This window comes from Pristis pectinata, chromosome 7, assembly GCF_009764475.1.
Source record: "Pristis pectinata isolate sPriPec2 chromosome 7, sPriPec2.1.pri, whole genome shotgun sequence".
NCBI classification, from domain to species: Eukaryota; Metazoa; Chordata; class Chondrichthyes; order Rhinopristiformes; family Pristidae; genus Pristis; species Pristis pectinata.
In genome coordinates this window covers 53,004,746-53,028,187 of record NC_067411.1, presented here as the reverse complement: position 1 = coordinate 53,028,187, position 23,442 = coordinate 53,004,746, and the positions used below count along the sequence as shown (strand labels likewise).

Genomic DNA, 23,442 nt, shown 5'->3' with positions numbered 1-23,442 from the left:
TCGAAGATTGCAGAGGGATATTGATAGGATGCAGAGCTGGGCTGACAGGTGGCAGATGGAGTTAAATCCGGAGAAGTGTGTGGTACACTCCTAGGCGGAGTACAAGGTTAATGGCAGGATTCTGGGAAGTGTGGAGGAGCAGAGGGATCTGGGGGTTCATATCCACAGATCACTGAAAGTTGCCTCACAGGTGGATATGGTAGTTAAGAAAGCTTATGGGATGTTAGCTTTCATAAGTCGTGGGATCGAGTTTAAGAGCCACGAGGTAATGATGCAGCTCTATGAAGCTCTGGTTAGACCACTGGTACTGTGTCCAGTTCTGGTTGCCTCATTATAGGAAGGATGTGGAAGTGTTGGAAAGGGTGCAGAGGAGATTTATCAGGATGCTGCCTGGTTTGGAGAGTATGGATTATGAGAAGAGACTAAGGGAGCTAGGGGCTTTACTCTTTGGAGAGAAGGAGGATGAGGGGAGACATGATAGAGATATACAAAATATTAAGAGGAATAGATAGAGTGGACAGCCAGCGCCTCTTTCCCAGGGCACCAATGCTCAGTACAAGAGGGCATAGCTTTAAAGTAATGGGTGGGAAGTTCAAGGGAGATATTAGAGGGAGGTTTTTCACCCAGAGAGTGGTTGGGGCCTGGAATGTGCTGCCTGGTGTAATGGTGGAGGCAGGTACATTGGTCAAATTCAAGAGATTGTTAGATAAGCATATGGAGGAACTTGAAATGGGGGATATGTGGGAAGAAGGGGTTAGATAGTCTTAGGCGTGGTTTACAGGTCGGCACAATATGGTGGGCCGAAGGGCCTGTGTTGTGCTATACTGTTCTATGGTTCTATGGTTCTAAGAGGAACAAGCTGAAGGTTTTGCCATGGCCCTCACAGTCCCCTGACCTAAACATCATTGAAAATCTGTGGATGGACCTCAAATGGCAGTGCATGCAAGACAGCCCAAGAATCTCACAGAACTAGAAGCTTTTTGCAAGGAAGAATGGGTGAAAATCCCCCAAACAAGAACTGAAAGACTCTTAGCTGGCTACAGAAAGTGCTTACAAGCTGTGATACATGCCAAAGGGGGTGTTACTAAGTACTGACCATGCAGGGTGCCCAAACTTTTGCTTCGGGCCCTTTTCCCTTTTCGTTATTTTCAAACCGTCAAAGATGGAAATAAAAAAGTAATCTTGCTTAAAATATTAAAGAAATGTGTCATCTTTAACTTCATGCCTTTTGGAAATCAGGTCATCTTTTACTCACTTAGCTATTCACAGTAACAGAAATTTTGACCAGGGGTGCCAAAACTTTTGCATGCCACTGTGTAGCACGCAAGCCCTGCCACAACTGACGGCTGGCCTGGGACTCATTAAGTCAAAAAAAGTCAAAAGTCGAGATTATTGTCATTTGCACAAGTACATATATGCACAGGTGCAATGCAAAACTTACTTGCGGTAGCATCACAGACACATAGTATCATATAAGCAGCATTCACAAGAAAAACATAAATTAAACATTAATTATACACAAGTTTTGCAAGAAAACACTAAGAACAAAAACAAAACAAAGTCCATTTTAGTGCAAAGTGGTCAATGTCGTCATTAGTTTTGCTAAACTGTCGTGATTAGGCTTTTGCCGGTTGGTTCAAGAACCAAATGGAGGAAGGGAAGTAGCTGTTTTTGAACCTGGTGGTATGGGACTTCAGGCTTCTGTACCTCCTGCCTGATGGTAGCTACAACATGATGGCATGGTCCAGGTGGTGGGGATCTTTGATGATAGATGTTGTCTTCTTGAGGCAGTGCCAACTGTAGGTGCTACCCATGGTGGGGAAGGATGTGCCCATGATATATTGGGCAGAGTCCGCGACTCCCACAGTTGAATAGATCCCCAGGGCCTGACGAAGTGTATTCTAGGACATTTTAGGAAGTGAGGGAAGAAATTGCAGGAGCCCTGACAGAGATATTTGTGTCATCTTTGGACCTGGGTGAGGTTACTTTATTTGAAAAGGACTAGAAGGAGAAACCTGAAAAAGACAGGCCAGTGAACTGAACAGAAGTGGAAGGAAAGTTACGGGAGGGGATTGGTATTGGTATTAGTTTATTATTGTCAGTTGTACCGAGGTACAGTGAAAAACTTGTCTTGCTTATCAATTGTACAGGTCAATTCATTAGAGAGTGTAGTTACAATGGGTTAGTACAGGTAAAAACAGTAACAGTACAGAGTAAAGTGTCACAGCTGCAGAGAAACTGCAGTGCAATAAGGTGCAAGGTCACCACAATGTAGATTGTGAGGTCATAGTCCATCTCCTTGTATAAGGGAACCGTTCAATAGTGTTATCACAGTGGGGTATAAGCTGTCCTTAAGTCTGGTGGTACATGTCCTCAGGCTCCTGTATCTTCTACCTGATGGAAGAGGAGAGAAGAGGGTGGGGTCTTTGATTATGCTGGCTGCTTCACCAAGACAGCGAGAGGTAAAGACAGAGTCTAAGGAGGGGAGGCTGGTGTCTGTGATGCACTGGGCTGTGTCCACAACTCTCTGCAGTTTCTTGCAGTCCTGGGCAGAGCAATTGCTGTACCAAGCCATGATGCATCCGGGTAGGGTGCTTTCTGTGATGCATCGATAAAAGTTGGTGAGAGTCAAAGGGGACAAACTGAATTTCTTAGCCTCCTGAGGAAGTAGAGGCGCTGGTGAGCTTTCTTGGCCGTGGCATCCATGTGATTTGACCAGGACAGGCTGTTTGTGATGTTAACTCCCAGGAACTTGAAGCTGTCAACCCTATCGACCTCAGCACCATTGATGTAGACAGGTGCATGTACACCGCCCCCTTTTCTGAAGTCAATGACCAGCTCCTTTGTTTAGTTGACATTGAGGGAAATGTTGTCATGACACCATTCCACTTAGCTCTCTATCTCCTTCCTGTACTCTGCCTCATCGCTGTTTGAGATATGGCCTAAAACGGTGGTATCATCTGCAAACTTGTAGGTGGAGTTAGAGCAAAATCTGGCCACACAGTCATGAGTGTATAGGGAGTAAGTAGAGGGCTGAGGACGTAGCCTTGTGGGGCACCAGTGTTGAGAATAATTGTGCTGGAGGTATTGCTATCTATCCTCACTGATTGCGGTCTATTGGTTAGAAAGTCAAGGATCCAGTTACAGAGGGAGGTGTTGAGTCCTTCATCTTGGAGTTTGGTAACAAGTTTGTTTGGGATTATTGTATTGAAGGCAGAGCCGTAGTCACTAAACAATAGTCCAACGTATGTGTCTTTATTGTCCAGATGCTCCAGAGCTGAGTGTAGGGCCAGGGAGATGGCATCTTCTGTAGACCTGTTCGGCGATAGGGGAATTGCAATGGGTCAAGATTGTCTGGGAGGCTGGAGTTGATGCGTGCCATGACCAGCCTCTCAAAGCACTTCATGATGGTGGATGTCAGAGCAACTGGTCGGCACTCATTGAGGCATTTTACCTTGCTTTTCTTTGGTACTGGGATGATAGTGGTCTTCTTAAAACAGGTGGGAACCTGAGATTGAAGCAGGGAGAGGTTAAATATGTCTGCAAATACTTCTGCCAGCTGATCAGCACAACATCTGAGCACGTGGCCAGGAACACCATCTGGGCCAGATGCTTTCCTCGTGTTCACTCTCCGGAAGACTGATCTTACGTCCTCAACGGTGACCACGGGTTCAGTTGCATTGGAGGCTGTCAGGGTGGGTGGTGACAATCCACTTCCCTTCTGATCAAAACGCGCGTAGAATGTGTTAAGCTCATCAGGAAGGGATGCGCTGTTGTTAACTATGCAGCCTGTCTTCGTCTTGTAGCCTGTTATGTCATGTAAGCCCTGCCATAACTGACGGCTGGTCTGGGACTCTATTTGAGTTGGTATTGCCTCTTGGCATTCTGAAGGTAATATCTTGATTTCTTGTACAGATCAGGATCATCCTTGGTTTTCTGTTTGGGAACACCCTTATTGTCCTCTTTGATACACATTCCTCAACACACCATCTGATAAAATCTGTGATGGTGGTGGCATACTCATCAAGGCTGGCAGCTGAATCTTTGAACATGGACCAGTCCACTGTCTCAAAGCAGTCACGTAGAAGCTCATCTGCTTCCTCAGACCAGCACTGCACGACTCTTCGTACTGGATTCTCCCGCTTCAGTTTCTGTTTGTATTCAGGGAGAAGGAGCACAGCCTAGTGGTCTGATTTCTCAAAGTGAGGATGAGGGGTGGCTCGGAAGGCATCTTTGATGGTTGTATAGCAGTGGTCAAGGGTGTTAGCGCCCCTGGTGGAGCAGGAGATGTGCTGGTAGTATTTTAGTAACACACTCTTGACTGATTGTGATTGTGAATGCTGTGAGGGACAGCATTTGGAAAAGAAAGGACTGTTTAAGAATAGTCAAGATATCTTTGTGCATGAGAAATTGTATGTCACAAATTTGATCGCGTTTTTTGAACAGCTGACAAAAAGGATTGACGAGGGTAAGGCAGAGGATGTCTTCTGCATGGACTTTAGCAAGGCCTTTGACAAGGCCCTACATGGCAGGCTGATCCAGAAAATTAGGTCACATAGGATCCAGAGTGAGCTAGTCAATTGTATACAGAATTGTCTTGGTGGAAGGAGTCAGAGGGTGGCAGTGGAGGATTGTTTTTCAGGTTGGAGGCCTGTGACCAGTAGTCACAGGGATCAGCAATTGGTCCACTGTTGTTTATCATCTATGTTAATGATTTTTTAAACAATTGTCATGCCCAACGGCTCGCGGGAATGGCTCGAGGAGAAGACGTTTAGGTACCTTGTTTGAGGGTGAAAGGAGTTTACTGAGTGAAACCAGAAGTGTCCTGCTCAGGGTGAAGAAACCGGCCCTATAGTTGGCATGGTTAGAAAGTTTGTGGATGATACCAAAACTGGAGGTATAGTGGACCATTGAAAAGGTTATCTAGGATTATAGCGGGATCTAGAGTGGACTAAAGAATGACAAATGGAATTTAAGTCGGACAAGTGTGAAGTGTTGCACTTGGGTAAATTAATCCAGGGCAGCACTTATGCAATAAATGATAAGGCCCTGGATAGTGTTGTAAAATAGTGAGACCGGGGGGTACAGGTAGACAGTTCCTTGAAAGTGGCGAGACAGGTAGACAGGGTGGTGAAGAAGACTTATGGCATGCTTGCATTTGTTGGATGGAGCATTGAGTGTAAGAGTTGGGACAGCTTGCTACAACTGTGCAAGTCATTAGTGAGACCACATTTGGAGTATTGTGTGCAGTTTTGGTTGCCTAGCTATGGGAAGAATGTCATTAAGATGGAAAGGGTGCAGAAAAAATTTACAAGAATATTACTGGGACTTGACTTAAATGGAGAGGCTGGATAGGCTGGGACTTTTTCCTTGGAGCCATAGGAGGCTGCAGGCTGAGGGATGACCTTCTAGAGGTATATAAAATCACGGGGAGGTGGGTATAGAAACTCTCCGGAAGACTGTGATCACAGGTTCAGCTGCATTGGAGGCTGTCAGGGTGGATGGTGACAATCCACTTCCCTTCTGTTCAAAATGCACATGGAATGCATTAAGTTCATCAGGAAGGGATGCGCTGTTGATAACTATGCAGCCCGACTTCGTCTTGTATCCTGTTATGGCATGTAAGCCCTGCCATAGCTGACGGCTGGTCAGGGACTCTATTTTGAGTCGGTATTGCCTCTTGGCATCCCTGATAGCTTTCCGAAGGTCATACCTCGATTTCTTGTACATATCAGGATCCCCAGATTTGTGTGCAGCAGTCCTTGCCTTCAGTAGGGAGTGGATCTCCCGGTTCATCCTTGGTTTTCTGTTTGGGAACACCCGTGTTGTCTTCTTTGGTACACAGTCCTCCACACACTTGCTGATAAAGTCTGTGATGGTGGTGGCATACTCATCAAGGCTGGCAGCTGAGTCTTTGAACATGACTCAAAGTCTGTCTCAAAGCATCACGTAGGAGCTCATCTGCTTCCTCAGACCAGCACTACACAACTCTCTGTACTGGATCCTCCCGATTCAGTTTCTGTTTGTATTCAGGGAGAAGGAGCACAGCCTGTTCGTCTGATTTCCAAATGCACTTTTGGAGATCAAATGTAAGGGGACAGTACACAGTTAATAACAAGACAATTAATAGTGTTGATATACACAGGAAGCTTGGGGTCGATGTCCATTGCTCCTTGAAAGTGGATGCACAGGTTGATAGGGTGGTAAAGAAGGCGTATTGCATGCTTGCCTTTATTCTTTCTATTTCAATCTTTTTACTAAATTTCAAATTAAATTTCAAATTAATATACATAACATTAATGATTATACACATGGTGCGAAGAGATCGGGATAACAATAATAACAGTTGACATATACATTTACTGAGTAAAAAATGTAATCTGAACCTCCCAATCTCTTACTAAGTGAGCATGATACATAAGAATTTGAAAAGAAATTTAATTATATGAGAAGAGAACCCCCAAATTAAAAAAAAATAAACAAAAACAAACCAAAAACTTAAAATAAAAAGCTGGACTGATATTTTCTCGGTTAAAAAAAAACATTATTATGTCGTTAGCTCTGCTCCTCTATATTCAAAGGTTATTGAAAGGGATTCGAAAAAGGTCTGCTTATAATCATATGGAAATTTGCTTGCCTTTATTAGTCGAGGCGTTGAGTTCAAGAGTAGGGAAGTTACGTTGCAGCTTTATAAAAATCTGGTTTGGCTGCATCTGGAGTATTAGAACATAGAACATAGAACAGTACAGCACAGAACAGGCCCTTTGGCCCACAATGTTGAACCGGCATAGCTGATCCCTCCTACCTACAGAATGCCCATAATCCCTCTATTTTCCTCTCATTCATGTGCTCATCCAATCCCCTCTTAAAAGCCCCCAATGATTTTTCCTCCACCACCCTATCAAGCAACGCATTCCAGGCATCCACCACTCTCTCAGTAAAAAACATACCCCTCACGTCTGTTTTGAACCTACTTCCTCTCACCTTAAGTGCATGCCCTCTGGTATTGGTTGTTTGCTAATCTTACAGGAGACTCATCTGGACACATATTCTTCAGTACAACTTCTGTAATTAGTGAGACATTTATTTGAAAGAATGCACATATCCACTAGGATCAATAATATGTAAACAATCCTATGCACGTGTCAGGAATCAATAACCTACTCCTGTTTCATGATCAGAGGACCCAAACACCAAATTTCCAGAAAATTCAACTGTGAGTTGCACCAGAACCACTCCCCCACCCCCCCTTTTATACCCAAAGATCTCGTCAAATGCAAGACCCATTACATTCAATTCTGGTCACCCCATTATAGGAAGGATGTGGAGGCTTTGGAGAGGGTGCAGAAGAGGTTTACCAGGATGATGCATGGATTAGAGGGCATGTGCTACAAGGAGAGGTTGGACAAACTTGGGTTGTTTTCTCTGGAGCAGTGGGGCTGAGGGGAGACCTGATGGAGGTTTATAAGATTATGAGAGGCAAAGATAAAACAGATACCTGGTATCTTTCTCCATGGGTCGAAATGTCTAATACTTGAGGGCATGCTTTTAAGATGGGTGGGGGTAAGTTCAAAGGAGATGTGTGAGGCAAGTTCTTTTACACAGAGACTGGTGGATACCTGGAATGCATGGCCAGGCGTGGTGGTGGAGGCAAATATGATAGAGACGTTAAAGAGGCTCTTAGATAGGCACATGAATGTGCAGAAAATGGAAGGATATGGACATTGTGTAGGCAGAAGGGATTAGTTTAGTTAGGCATTTAATTACTAGTTTAATTAGCTCAGCACAACATCGTGGGCCACAGGATCTGTTCCTCTGTTGTACTCCTGGATGTTCAGGTCCCTTTTAAATCTTTCTCCTCTCACTTTAAACTTAGGCCCTCTAATTTTTGTTCCCTTTTCCTTGGAAAAAGACTGCACATTCACCCTCTCTCAGCCCTTCATGATTTTATACACCATTTTCAAGTCATCCCTCGGTCTCCTACATTCCAAGGAATAAAGTCCTAGCCTTATCACTCTGTCCCTGTAACTTAGGTCCTCAAGCCCTGGCAACATTCTCATAAATCTTTTTTGCACACTTTCTAGCTTAGTCCTGTCTTTCCTTTCAGGGTGACTGATACTCCAAATATGGCTTCACCAATGTCTTGTGCAACGGCAACATAATGTCCAACGCTGATACTCAATGCCCTGATTGATGAAGGCCAGCGTTCCAAACACCTTCTTCACCACCATGTCTACCTGTGATGCCACTTTCAGCGAACTATGTACCTATACTCTAAGGTCTCTCTGTTCTACAACACTCCCTCAAGAGCTATCATTCACTGTGTAAGTCCCACCCTGATTTGACTTCCCAAAATGCAACACCTTTCACTTGTCCGGATTGAACCCCTTTTGCCAATCCTTGTAATTTTTGATAGCTTTCTTCACTATTTGTGATATTGCATATTTTGGGATCATCTGCAAACTTACTAATGATGCCTTGTACATTCTCATCCAAATTGTTTTATATAAATAACAAACAACAAAGTTTCCAGCACCCATCCCTGTGGCACACCAGTAGTCACAGGCCTCCAGTCCAAGAAACAACCTTCTACCATTACCCTCTGCTTCCTGTCATTGAGCATATTAAGAATCCAGTTAGCTAGCCCTCCCTGTATCTCTTGCATTCTAATGTTTCAGACTAGCCTACCATACGGGGCCCAGTCAAAGGCCTTGCTAAAGTCCATATAGACAACATCACTCCCCTACCCTCATCTATCCCCATGATTAGCTCATCATAAAATTCAATCAAATACGTGCTGACAATCCCTAATCAGAACTTGCTGTAGATCCTGTCCCTCAGAATCCTCTCCAGTAATTAGACATAGAAGCATAGAAAAACTAGAGCACAATTCAGGCCCTTCAGCCCACAAAGCTGTGCCGAACATGTCCCTACCCTAGAAATTACTAGGCTTACCCATAGCCCTCTTTTTTTCAGCTCCATGTACCTTAAAAGTCTCTTAAAAGACCCTATCGTATCCGCCTCCACCACCGTTGCTGGCAGCCCATTCCACGCACTCACCACTCTCTGAGTAAAAAACTCTGACATCTCCTCTATACCTACTCCCCAGCACCTTAAGCCTATGTCCTCTTGTGGCCACCATTTCAGACCTGGGGAAAAGCCTCTGACTATCTACCTGATCAATACCTCTCATCATCTTATATAGCTCTATCAGGTCCCCCCTCATCCTCCATCTCTCCAAGGAGAAAAGGCCGAGTTCCCTCAACCTGCTTTCATAAAGCATGCTCTGCATTCCAGGCAGCATCCTTGTAAATTTCCTCTGCACCCTTTCTATGGCTTCCACATCCTTCCTGTAGTGAGGTGACCAGAACTCAACACAGTACTCCAAGTGGGGTCTGACCAGGGACCTATATAGCTGCAACAATACCTCTCGGCTCCTAAATTCAATTCCCCGATTGATGAAGGACAATACACCATATGCCTTCTTAACCACCTTCTTAATCATCACTGATTGTCAAACTCACTGGCCTGTAGCTCCCTGGCTTGTCTTTTCTGCCTTTCTCAAATAACAGAACAACATGGGCTACCCTCCAGTCTTCTGGAACTTCACCAGTGGCTAAAGATGAAGCAAATATCTCTGCAAGATGCTCCGCAATTTCTTCCCTAGCTTCCCACAAGGTCCGAGGATGCTCTTGGTCATCCCCTGCTGATTTATACACCTTATTGTGCTTTAAGGCTGCCAATACCTCCTCCTTGCTAATCTGGATGTGGTCCAACACATCACAACTCATTTGCCTCAATTTCTTAGCATCCATGATCTTATCCATAGTAAAAATTAATGAGAAATACTCATTAAAAATCTCGCCCATCTCCTGTGGCTCCACACATCAGTAGATCTTTAAGGGGACCTATCCTCTCCATAGGCATCGTTTTAATTTACCTGTGAAATATCTTTGGATTTTCCTTAACCTTGTCTGCCAGATCCATCTCATGCCCCCTATTTGACCTCCTGATTTCCCTTTTAAGGGTACTCCTTCACTTATACGCATTGAGGCATTCACTCTATCCCGAGTGCCTAAATCTGATGAATGCCTCTTTTTTCTTGACCAGAGCTTCAATATCTCTCATCAACCAGGATTCCGTAAACTTCCCAGCCTTGCCCTTTACTCCAGCAGAAACATGCTGCCTCTGGACTCTTGATATCGCACTTTTAAAAGCCTCCCATTTACCAGTCGTCCCTTTACCTGCTAACAGTTTCACCCAGTCGACCACTGCTAGATCCAATCTGATGTCTCTAAAATTGGCCCTGCCCCAGTTTAGGATCCTAACCCATCGGTCAGTCCAATCTTTCTCCATATAACTATTTTAAAACTAGTAGAATTATGGTCACTGGTCCCAAAGTGTTCCCTGACGGACCCTTAAGTCACTTGTCCTACCTCGTTCCGAAGATGAGGTCCAGTGTTGTGCCCTCTCTCATAAGGTCCTCTTTATATTGATTAAGGAAATTTTCTTGGACACATTTAACAAATTTCAGCCCATCCAAGCCCTTTGCACTATTGGTGGCCCAGTCAATATTAGGGTAAGTTAAAATCTCCCACTAATATACCCTATTATTCTTACAACTATCTGCAATCTCTCTGCACGTCTGCTTCTCTAATTCCCTCTGACTAGTGGAGGGCCTGTAATATAGTCCCATCAAAGTGATCATCCCCTTCTTGTTTCTAAATTCTATCCCTATTGCCTCACTGGATGATCCCTCAAGAAAATCCTCTCTAACCACTGCTGTTATGTCCTCCCTCATCAAAAAAGCAACTCCCCCTCCTCTCTTACCTGTACCTCTGTCTTGCCTCCAGCATTTGTATCCTGGAGCATTGAATTGCCAGTCCTGTCCTTTTTTCAGCCATGTTTCTGTTACAGTTATAATATCCCAGTCCCCAGAGCTAATCCACACCCTGAGTTTGTACGCCTTACCTGTTGAGCCTCTGACATTGAAATAAATGCAGTTTAAATCAACAGTCTTTCCTTTCTCTTTGCCATGCTCCTGACTATCCTGTTCACTAAGATTGCTCTCATTGTCCACAGTATTTGCCCCTGATTCTTCATCTGCCTCACTACTGCTCGGTCCCACCCCACGCCAATCCAGTTTAAACCTTCTTGAGTAGCACAAGCAAATCTCCTTCCCAGGATATTGGTCCCCTCCAGTTCAAGTGCAACTTGCCCCTCGTCTGCAGGTCACCTCTTCCCCAGAAGAGATCCTAGTGATCCAAGAACCTGAATCTTTTCTCCTTGCACCAACTCTTTACCCATGCATTCATCTGGCTTACCCTTCTGTTTCTGCTCTCACTAACATGCAGCACTTGGAATAATCCAGAGATCGCTATGAAATGTCTAATACTAAAGGGCATACCTTTAAGGTGAGAGGGGGTAAGTTCAAAGGAAATGTGTGGAGCGAGATTTTTTGCACAGAGAATGGTGGGTGCCTGAAATGTGCTGCCATGGGTGGTGGTGGAGGCAAATACAAAAGAGGCATTTAAGAGGCTCTTAGGTAAACACATGAATATGCAGAGAATGAAGAGATATGGACTTCTGTAGGCAGAAGGGACTAGTTTAGTTAGGCTTTTAATTACCAGTTTAATTAGATCTGCAGAGCATCGTGGGCTGAAAGGCCTGATCCTGTGCTGTTAGAACATAGAACCGGTGGCTATTGGGGAGGGGGGCGGTGTAGTATAATCCCGTTAGAGTGATTGTACCTTACTTAATTTTGAGTTCTACCCATATAGACTCAGTGGATGAGCCCTCCATTATGTCCCCTCTGAGTGAAGCTGTGATACTGTCCCTGATTGGTAGTACAACTCGCCCCATCTTTTACCTCCCTCTCTATCTTTTCTAAAACATTGAAACCCTGGAACATTAAGCATCCAGCCCTGTCCCTCAATCAACCTAGTCTCCATACTGGCCACAACATCATAGTTCCATGTACTGATCCATGCTCTAAGTTCATCACCCTTACCCATAATACTCCTAGCATTAAAATAAACACAATTCACCCCATACCTTGCTCCTGCCTGTTCTTTCTTACAGACTTACTGGTCATGACATCTACCTTCCTCTCAATCGCTCCACTTTCTGACCTTGTGCTCTGGTTCCCATCCTTCTGCCAAACTAGTTTAAACTCTCCCAAGTAGCATTAAGTGAACCTCCCAGCAAGGATATTGGTTCACCTTCAGTTAAGGTGCAACCTGTCCCTCTGGTACAGGTTGCCTCTGTCCCAGAAGCGGTTCCAATGATCCAGGAACCTGAAACCCTGCCCCCCCACACCAGCTCCTCAGGCACGCATTCTATCTTTCTATTCCTGCCGTGACTAGCAAGTGGCATCAGGAGTAATCCAGAAAATACTACCTTCGAGGTTGTGCTTTTCAATGTCTTTCCTGACTCCCTATACTCACTGCGCAGGACCTCTTCTTCCTTTCTACCTATGTTGTTGGTGCCAATGTGCACCATGACCTCTGGCTGCTCAGCCTCCCCCTTGAGAATGTTCTGCAGCTGTTCTGAGACATCCTTGACCCTGGCACCCAGGAGGCAATGCTTTATCTTGGCATATCTTTTGTGGCCACAGAATTTCCTGTGTGTCTCCCTGACTATCAAGTCTCCTGTCACTTCAGAGCCGGCCACAGTAGCACTGACCTGGCTGCTGCTGCCATGCCTTGATAGGTCAACCCTCCAAGCAGTAGCACAATCCTGCACAATCTGTTTGCTTGCTCTAACTTTCCTGTGACCACCTTGCTAAAACTCTTGTCATTGATGCTCTCAGCATCCCGGATGATCCTAAGTACGCTCCAGTTCCTTTGCGCTGTCAGTCAGGAGCTGCAGCTGAGTGAAGTCATCAGGGACCCTGATCTCCCACATCCTGCAGGAGGTGCATGCCACTGCCTTCTCTCACCAAAACCTCCTGAATAAAGCCTCAGCAATTATACTCAACCATGGCACTCAGCTCAAACACGACCACTCCCAAAAATGGCCACTCCGCTAGAGCCTGCTTCCCTTTTATAACTGCAAAAAAAACCCTTTTAAAAAGCTGCTGGCTCCTCCCCTCTGTTGCTCTGGCTGCTGGACCTGGAAACACAAGTTCCTAACTGAAAAACAACTTTTAAAAAGCTATGTTCTATGTTCTATTGCTCTTGAAGTTTGCTCCCTTTTCTAGATCTCTCTGTTTCCATCTCAGGAGACAAACTATCTACCAATATTTGCTATAAACCTACTGACTCCCACAGTTACTTGGACTACACCTCTTCCCACTCTATCTCTTGGAAGGATGCACCACCATCTAGGGATCTAAACAGCCCTTCCAGGTGAAGCAAAGATACATATGCACCTCCTCCAACCTTGTCTGCTGCATTTGGTGCTCCCAGTATGTATTTCTCTACATCAGTGAGGCCAAACGCAGACTGGGCTACTGTTTTGTAGAGCAGTTACACTCCATCCATAATGGCCATCCCAAGCTCCCAATTGCCTTTGGTAAGAACTCTCCTTCCCATTCCCATGCTGACTTGTTCATTCTCAGCTTTTTCCACTACCAGGGTGAGGTCCAAGGCAAAGTAGAGGAACAAAACCTCATATTTTGCCTGGGTAGTCTACAACAAAATGGCCTGAAATTTGAGTCTTCCAATTTTGGGTAACCATCATTTCTAAAGAGGTTTTCCTGCCTCTCTCCCAACCCTCCCCCTGCATTCTTTCCTTCTGATCCTCCTCCATTTTGTTCTCTTTCCCACTCTTCTCTCCCTCCCCTCACCCTCCCAGGTCCCCCATCACCATCCTCACCCCTCCTGATTCCATCCATCCACTACACACACAGTTCACCCACAGGCTTCCCTCCCAGCTGCTTTGCCTTCTACTTTAACAGGGACACGTTGTCCTTGAGTTCTTGCTATCTCACTTTTAAAAACCTCCCACTTACCAGAGGTCCCTTCGTCTGCAAGCAACCTAGCCCAATCAATCTTTGCAAGCTCCTGTCTAATACCGTCAAAATTGGCCTTGCCCCATTTCAGAAGTTGAACCTGCAGACCTTTTCTGTTGCTTTCCGTAACTATTTTAAAACTAATGGAACTATGGTGGGAGGGGAACCAATGGGAGGAGTGTGTGGGTGATGGGCAGTTTGAGTGGGTGGAGGAGGGGTGATAGTGGCTGGGGTGAGTGTAGGAAGAACTGGGTGGATCAGGAGGAGAGAGAAAAGGGAGAGGAGGGAGCAGTTTACCCGAACTTGGAGAATTGAATGTTCATGCTATTGGTTTGTAGACTACCCTGGTGTAACATGAGGTGCTGGTCCATTAGTTTGCATTTAGCCTCACCCTGGCAGTGGAGGAGCCGGAAGACACACATGTCAGTGTGGAAATGGGGAGGAACATTAATTGGGAGCACCAGACACAATAAACAAGGATGGATGATTTACATGTGAATGCCTCACCTGGAAGGGCTGTTTTGGGCCCTGGATAGTGGTGAGGGAGGAGGTATAGGGATAGATGTTACACTGATGGTTGCAGGGGAAAGTGCCTAGGAAGGGGTGGAGGGGATGGATGGAAAGAGATGAACCTTGCGGATAGTAGAAAGGGATGGGGAGGGGAAGATGTGGCTGGTGGTGTGTTCATATTGTAGCTGGCAGAAGCTGCAAAGAATGATGTGCTGGATGTGTAGGCTAGGGGGATGATAGGTGAGGATCAGGGGAACTCTATCCCTGTTTTCTGAAAAAGGAGGACATCTTGGATGTCCTGGAGTGGAAGGCCTCATCTCAAGAACACATGCAGCTGAGATGGAGGAACTGAGAAAGAGGAATGGCGTCCTTACAAGTGATAAGATGAGAGAAGGTGTAGTCTAGGTGTAGTCTAGGAGTCAGTGGTTTTGTAGTCAATGTTGGTGGATAGTCTGTCTCCTGAGGTGGAGACTGAGAGAGATCAAGAAAGGTCTTGACCCAAAACGTTGTATGTCCATTTCCCTCTATAGATGCTGCCTAACCCAGTGAGTTCCTGTAGCATCGTATGTTTTGCTCCATATTCCAGTATCTGCAGTCTCTTGTTTCTCCCTGCCTTACCTGTCAAGTTTTTTTGCATTAAAATGAAAGCAGTTTAGTCCACTAGACCTTCTTCGCTTCTTGTCCTGCCCCTGCCTGTCCTGCCTACTGAACTTCCCTGCTTTAATTTCTATATTTGCCTCAACTTTCTCATCTGCCACCGTACTGCTTTGGATCCCACCCTGCTGCCAGACAAGTTTAAACCCTCCCAAATAGCTCTAGCATATCTCCCTGCCAGGATATTAGTCTCCCTCCAGTTAAGGTGCAATCCGTCCCTCTTGTGCAGATCACTTCTGCCCCGGGGAGATCCCAATGGTCCAAGAACCTGAATCCTTCCCTCCTCCACCAGCTCCTCAGCCACGCATTGATTTGTCTTTTCCTTCTATTCCTACCCTCACTAGCACGTGGCAGCAGGAGTAACCTAGAGATTACAACTTTTCTGCTTAACTCTGCAGGACCTCATCCTTTTTTCTACCTATGTCATTGGTACTAATATTTAAACATCCTTGGGGCAAGGCAAATTTTGACAGTGTGAGACAGGAGCTTACAAACATTGATTGCAATAGGTTGTTTACAGGCAAAGGGACCACAGGGAGGCTTTTAAAGGTGAGATAGTGCAAGCTGAAGGTCTGCATGTTCCTGTTAGAGTGAAGGTAAGGCTGGTAGGAATAGGGAACCCTGGATGACAAAGGATATTCAGGCCCTGGCCAGGAAAAAGGAGGCAGGTACAAGCAGTTGGGATCAAGTGAATCCCTGGAGGAGTATAGGGAATGTAGGAGTGTAACTCAAGAAGGAAATCAGGAGGGCAAAAAAGGGGCATGAGATAGCTTTGGCAGAGAAGATTGGGGAAAGTCAAAAGAGGTAAGTATATTAAGGGAAAAAGTGTAACTAGAGAGGGAAAATAGCCCTCAAAGACCAAAGGGGGCACTTTGTGTGTAGCAGCAGGAGATGAGCAAGGTCCTTAATGAATATTTCTCCTGTTTTTACCGTGGAGAAAGACATGATAACTTCAGAACTAGGAAGAGTAAATGGGGAGGTCTTGGGGATAATCTGCATTACAATAGAGGAAACACTCGATGTTAAAAATGTATGAAGGAAGACAAATCTCCAGGGCCTGACCAGGTATATCCAACAACGTTGTGGGGGAGGCTGGAAAAGAAATTGCGGGAGTCCTGACTGAGATATTTGCATCATTGATAGCCACGGGTGAGGTGCCATTAGACTGGAGGGCAGTGAATATTGTGCCTTTATTTAAGACGGACGGCAAAGCAAAACCTGAGAAAAATAGACCAGTAAGTCTAATATCTGTGGAAGGTAAGTTGCTGGAGAGGAATTTGAGAGATAAGATTTGCGTACATCTGGAAAGACAGGGGTTAATTAGGGTCGTCAGCATGTCTTTGTGCATGGGAGATCATGTCTTATGAACTCAATTGAACTTTTTGATGAGGTGACCAAGAAAGTTGACGAGGGCAGGGCGGTACCCATGACTTATATGGACTTCAGTAAGACTTGATAAGGTTCCACGGGGAGGCTGCTCTGGAAGGTTAGATCTCATGGAATCCAGGGAGAGCTGGCTAATTTGATATACAATTAGCTTGATGGTAGAAAGCAGAGAGTGATGTTGGAAGGTTGTTTCTCAGACTGGAGGCCCATGACTAGTGGTATGCCTCAGGGGTTGGTGCTGGGCCCATTGTGGTTGTCATCTATATCAACGATTTGGATAAGAATGTACAAGGCATGGTTGGTAAGTTTTCAGATGACACTATAGTGAACAATGAAGAAGATGATCAAAGTTACATGGGGATCTTGATCAGCTGAGTAAGTGGGCCAAAGAATGGCAAATGAGTTTAATTCGGATAAGTGTAAGATGTTGCATTTTGGAAAGTCAAATCCAGGTAGGACTTTCACAGAGAATTGGGGCATGTGAAAGAACAGAGGGACTTTGGAATGCGAGTACATGGTACAATGAAAGTGGGGGTCACAGGTAGACAGGGTGGTGAAGAAGGCTGGCTTTTGCCATGCTGGCCATCACAAGTCAGGGCATCAAATATAAAAGGTCATGGTGTGGTTGTACAGGATGCTGGTGAGTCTGCATTTGGAGTATTGTGTTCTCTTTTAGTCACCCTGCTAAAGAAAAGATTTTATTAAGCTGGAAAGAGTGCAGAAAAGATTTACAAGGATGTTGCCAGGACTTGAAGGGTTGAGGTATTGGGGGAGGTTGGACAGGCTAGGATTTTATTTCTTAGAGTGTAGGAGACTGAGGTGATTTTATAGAGGTGTATAAAATGCACTCAGTCCTTTTTGCAGGGTTGGGGAATCAAGAACTAGAGGGCATAGGTTTAAGGTGAGAGGGAATGATTTAATAGAAACTTGAGAGGCAGCTTTATTTTACACAAAGGGTGATATGTATGTGGAATGAGCTACCAGAGAAAGTGGTTGAGGCAGGTCCAATAACAACTTTTAAAAGACGGTTGGACAGGAACATGGATTGGAATGGTTTAGAAGGTTATGGGCCAAATGCCAGCAAATGGCACTAACCTGGATGGGGCATCTTGGTCGGCATGGACCAGTTGGGCTATGCTGTATAACTCTATGACTTCTGGCTGCTCACCACCCCCCTTGAGAATATTTTGCAATTGCTTGGAGATATCCTTGACCCTGGCACCTGGGAGGCAACAGACTTTCCAGGACTTTAGTTCACAGCCACAGAAGCTCCTGTTTCCCAGATTTTTGAGTCTCCTATCACTGCAGCTCTCCTTATTCTCCTTATCTCCACCTACCCGTGCCATGCGTCAGAGCCAGTCGTTGTGTCACAAACCTGGATGCTGCTGTCCTATGAAATGCTATACTAGCCCTTTCCCCCCCTCCCCCCACTGTAGCCAAAACAGGATGCATGTTACCGAGGGGAATGGCTACAGGTTAATTCTGCACTCTCTGTTTACCCCCTGTACTTTCAGGTGGTCACCCAACTACCTGCTGCCTCCATATTAGGTGTGACTGCTGTTGCCTGAAACTACCCTCACTATAATGATTGCTTAGGCAACTGACAATTACCTTTATGGGTTCAGTTATGCAATTCATACAAGACTAAATATTAGTGCGCACACCCACTAGGTTTCTCTGACAGTCCTTGAATAGTCAAAAGAATAGATAAGGCATACCCAGGAATAAGATTTTACGCTGGCCAGGTGTTCCTCTTGATCATGACGTAATCTCCACGTTTCCAGCGTGGGGTCATCCACTTCTGCAATGGTTGGTTTTTCCCTGCTTCTACCCCTGAAATCCTCCATTCTTATCCTCTTTCTTGTCATCAAACTGTTGTGTTTTGATTTCATTTGCTCAGGCTTATCTGGCTAGCTTGTGTCAGCTTCTCATTGGATCTGGCCATGGCTACGAGCATTATTACTTTATTGCTCTTCCACCAGACTCGTGCCTCATGTCACTTTCTTTGTTCAACCTGAATCAGGCCAGTCCAAACCAGTTTAGTCAGGTCAGCCAAACACTGGACTCAGGTTCAGGTCACTTCAGGTCACAGGCTGTTTTTTTCCATAAACCTGACATTTCTACCTAACCAAATAAACAGTTCATAAATAGTTCCTTATTTAGGAATGATCTCTGGTTTAGCAGATTATTGGTAGGGATCTCATTGTTTCAATTGCTCTGATCAAGCCATCCCTGAACAGGATCACAAAACAGTTCATAAAATGGTAGCCACAAGAACAGTCTCACAAAATGGCAGTCTCCATTCCTTCGACCATTTGGCAAGAACGAAAGTATTTGGTTTACCTGCTTCTACTGTCCTTGACTCATTACAGTTAGCTGTTTTGCAGATTTTTATTCCTATATGGCCAACACCACTGCACTAAAGCTCCTGAGTCAGTCCAACTTCAACTTCAGCTGAAGTTGGTTAGTCAGTAAGTAGTTAGTCAATGTGGTTAGTCAGGATCTGCAGTTAGAAACACTTCCCACTGGTACAGTCACCCTGCACACTGGAACTCCCACGTTCTCAAGGAGGAGCATATGACTTTTCAAAACCACCTCTTGAAATTTTCTCCCAAACTTGAATTCTTGTCCTCTATTATTATTGCTTTGAAACATTCTCAGAATTCAAATTTCAACTGAACTTTCGCCATCCCAATGAATCACAAACAGGTTAATGTATCAGCAAAACAAATACTCTCAGTGCTGAAAATATTTTGAATGTCATTGCTTCACTTTGTTATTGTCCATTTAAAATAGTTGTGACTTAAACATTTAAAATAAGTGCCACAGTGGTAGCACTGGACATTTTAATAGGGTGTAGCTGATTGCTTTGAAATTTTATTCTATTTTAGCTCAGAGCACAAAATGATCGAGAAGCACAGAACATGGATGTAATCTTTACAGAGCGACGCGAGTAAGTAGTAATAATTATATTCTGTTCAATAGCCATAAAGCAATGTTACAGGTCAGAAACCCTTCATCAGAACTGAAAAGCATACAGAAAAGTTTGTACTGCTACAAGGGGAGGGTGTGGGAAGGGGATATCTCTGACTGGGGTGCCCATGGGAATAATCTGTAAACAATAACTACTAAAGCAGGTTAAAGAATAGCAAGCCTGGAAAGGCAATAAGAAGGGATTTTACTTATAATCTCTAATAGTTTCACTGTAATGATAATTTTGCAGTGTGTTTAATTTCAATTTTTATTTTTGTGTGGTAATGTGGAGTTAGTTGCGACATTCAAATTAATCTGTCAAAGCATTTCAATGTTCTTTCCTCCTCCCAGAGACACAACCAGGTGTGGGGTACAACCCTTTCGATGCAGTCTTTGCACTCTTCCATGCTCAGCAATAGGTTCCTTGCTTGCTTGGGCAACTGCCATTCAGCAGTGGTATTGAACCTTTCTTTCCAGGGTTCCTGCATCAGCAACCTTTCAGATGGAGTTTAATCCAGGCAAGTGTGAGGTGTTGCACTTTGGGAGGTCAAATGTAAGGGTTACATTTAGGTTACATACAGGGTTACATACAGTTAATAGCAGGGCCCTTAACAGCACTGATGTACAGAGGGATCTTGGGTTCAATTCCATAGCCCTGAAAGTCACTTTGCAAGTAGATAGGGTGGTGAAGAAAGCATATGACATGCTTGCCTTAATTGGTTTGGGCATTGAATATAAGAGTAAGGAAGTCATGTTGCAGCTATATGAAACTTTCGTTAGGCCACACTTAGAACATTTTGTGCACTTCTGGCCGCCCATTATAGGAAGGATGTGGAAATTGTGGAAAAGGTGCAGAAGAAGTTTGCCAGGATACTGCCTGGTTTAGAGGGTATGAGCTAAAAGGAGAGGTTGGACAAACTTGGGTTGTTTTCTCTGGAGCATCAGAGGCTGAGAGGAGACCTGATAGAAGTTTATGAGAGGGGTAGATAGGGTAGACAGTCACAATCTTTTTCCTATGGTAGAAGTGTCTAATACTAGAGAACATGCATTGAGGGTGAGATGGGGAAAGCTTAAGGTAGATGTGCGAAACAAGTTTCTGACATGGAATGATAAGTTCCTGGAACAGGCTGCCGGGGGTAGTGGTTGAAGCAGGTACAATAGTGGCATTTAAGAGGCTTTCAGAGAAAATATGAATCTTCAGGAAATGGAAGGATATGGATCATATTCAGGCAGAAGTAATTTAGTTGAATTTGGCATCATGTTTGGCACAGAAATTCTGTGTTCTGTGTTCTTATTAAAAAATGCTTGCTGTGAAATTAAAACTGGAATGGAACTAATGACTAATATTTCTCCAGTGTCTATCAACATGGCCATCAGTGTTTTTACCGGTTTGCTGATTGGATTATATTTATAAAAATATAAAAGTATTGCATCAAAACTAATTCCAGTTGACCCATTATTGTAAGGTTTCAGGATTTTATCTATTTTTCAGTCTGACATGCCGTTCAGCTCACTCCACAGATGCTGCCTGATCAGCTGAGTATTTCAATCATTTTCTGCTTCTATTTTAGGTTTCCAGCATCACCAGTATTTTGCTTTCAGCATGGTTATTGATAGAGTATCATGAAGGCTGCATTGGAGGAAGCTATTCTGCTTGAGTAGTCTGGATTGTCTGTTTTGGTTTTCCAAACAGTTACTTTCACTCCCTGGATCTTCATTAATGCATTTTCAGGATTTAGGTGTCACTGGAGGGTGCAGCAATTATTGTCATCCCTAATTGCTGTTGAAATGCCTTCTTGGACTGCTACAATCCTTATGGTGAAGGTATTCTTAAAGAGCTGATGGGGATGGAGTTCTTTTCCTGTACCTCTGCAATTTGTTTGAAGATGAATTTGCAAACACCATCATATCAGGCAATGCATTCAAAATTCTCGCCACTTGTTTTGTAAAGTTATTTTATTTGGTTTTTCTGGGGGGCATTTGGGCATCACTGACAAGACCAACATTTATTGCCATCCCCATTTCCTTTGAGAAGGTGATTGTGAGCTGCCTTCTTGAACCAGTATACTCCCATAGTGCCATTGAAGAAGAAATCCCAGGATTTATACAGCGATGATGAAAGAGAATTGATACATTTTCAAATCAGGATAGAACATAGAACATCACAGCACAGGAACAGGCCATTCAGCCCACAATATTATGCCAAACTAATTAAATTAGTAATCAAATGCCCAACTGAGCTAATCCCTTCTGCCTACACAATGTCCATGTCCTTCCATTTCCCACACATTTATGGGCCTATCTAAGAGCCTCTTGAACACCCCTATTGTATTGCTTCCACCACCATCCCAGGCAGCGCATTTCAGGCATCCACCACTCTCTCTGTAAAATAAAAACTTGTCCTGAATAACTCCTTTGAACTTATCCCCGCTCATCTTAAATGCATGCCCTCTGGTATTAGACATTTCAACCCTGGAAAAAAGATACTGGCTGTCTACTCTATCTATGCCTCTTATAATCTTCTAAACCTCTATCAGATCTCCTCTCAGCCTCCGCCACTCCAGAGAAAACAACCCAAGTTTGTCCAACCTCTCCTGATTGCACATGCCCTCCAATCCAGGCAATATCCTGGTGAACCTCTTCTGTGCCCTCTCCAAAGCCTCGACATCCTTCCTATAATGGGGCAACCAGAACTGAATGCAGTATTCCAGATGCAGCCTAACTAGAGTTTTATAAAGCTGACTTTTGAAACTCATTGCCTCAACTAATAAAGGCAATATGCCTTCTTTACCCCCCTATCAATTTGTGTAGGCACTTTCAGAGCACTCTGAACTTAGACTCCAAGATTCCTCTGCTCACCAACACTGTTAAAGGTCTTGCTATTAACAGTGTACTGTCTCTTTACGTTTGATCTCCCAAGGTGCAACAGTTCACATTTGGCTGGTTTAAACTCCAACTGCCATTTCTCTGCCCATATCTGCAACTGATCCATATCCCGCTGTATCCTATGCCAATCATCTACACTATCCACAACACCATCAATTTTTGTATCATCTGCAGAGCTACGAGCCCATCCATTTACATTTTCATCCAGGTAATTTATATATATCACAAACAGCAAAGGTCCCAATACGGATCCTTGCAGAATACCACTAGTCACTGACATCCAGCCAGTCCTGTCGACCACTTACCCTCTGTTTTCTATAGGCAAGCCAATTCTGAATCCAAATGGCCAATTCACCGTGGATGCCATGCATCTTAATCTTCTGGATGAGCCTCCCATGAGGGACCTTGTCAAATGCCTTACAAAAATCCATGTAGACAACATCTACAGCCCTATCCTCATCAATCACCATGGTGACCTCCTCGAAAAACTCAATCAAGTTAATAAGACATGACTTGCCCCACACAAAGCCATGCTGCCTGTCCCTAATTAGGCCATGGTTTTCCAAATGCTCATAAATCGTATCTCTAAGCATCCTCTTCAGTAACTTCCCTACATCTGACTTGAGACTCACTGGTCTGCACTTTCTAGGATTATCCCTGTTTCCTTTCTTGAATAATAGAACAACATTAGCTACTCGCCAGTCCTCCAGGATCTCACCTGTGGCTAGAGAGGACATGAAGATATTTGTCAAAGCCCTAGCAATCTCATCTCTTGCCTCTCCCATCAAGCCCAGGGGATTTATCCACCTTAATGTTCTTGAAGAAATCCAACATTACCTCCTTTATCTCAAAATGCCCTAGCAAATTAGCATGGTTCGCACTGATCTCCCTATCTTCCACATCCTTCTCCTTGGTAAATACTCATTTGGGACCTCACTCACATCCTCCACTTCCAACCAAATGTTCCCTCCTTTATCCTTGAGTTCTCCTGCCCATTCCCTCATTACCCTCTTGCTCTTAATGTATGTATAGAAATGCTTTGGGATTCTCTTTAATCCAACGTGCCAAGGACTTTTCAT

The 23,442-nt window shown here is 44.3% G+C and overlaps 1 protein-coding gene across 2 annotated transcripts in view; it reads left to right on the top strand.

The window, feature by feature from the left end:
- Nucleotides 1-23,442, top strand: part of ift74 (intraflagellar transport 74) — a 207,746-nt gene that overhangs the window by 46,108 nt on the left and 138,196 nt on the right. For both annotated transcript variants that reach the window (XM_052019231.1, XM_052019230.1), the window contains one exon: nucleotides 19,396-19,457. In XM_052019231.1, the coding sequence (XP_051875191.1) occupies nucleotides 19,396-19,457 (62 nt within the window). The remainder of the gene's footprint in view (nucleotides 1-19,395; nucleotides 19,458-23,442) is intronic.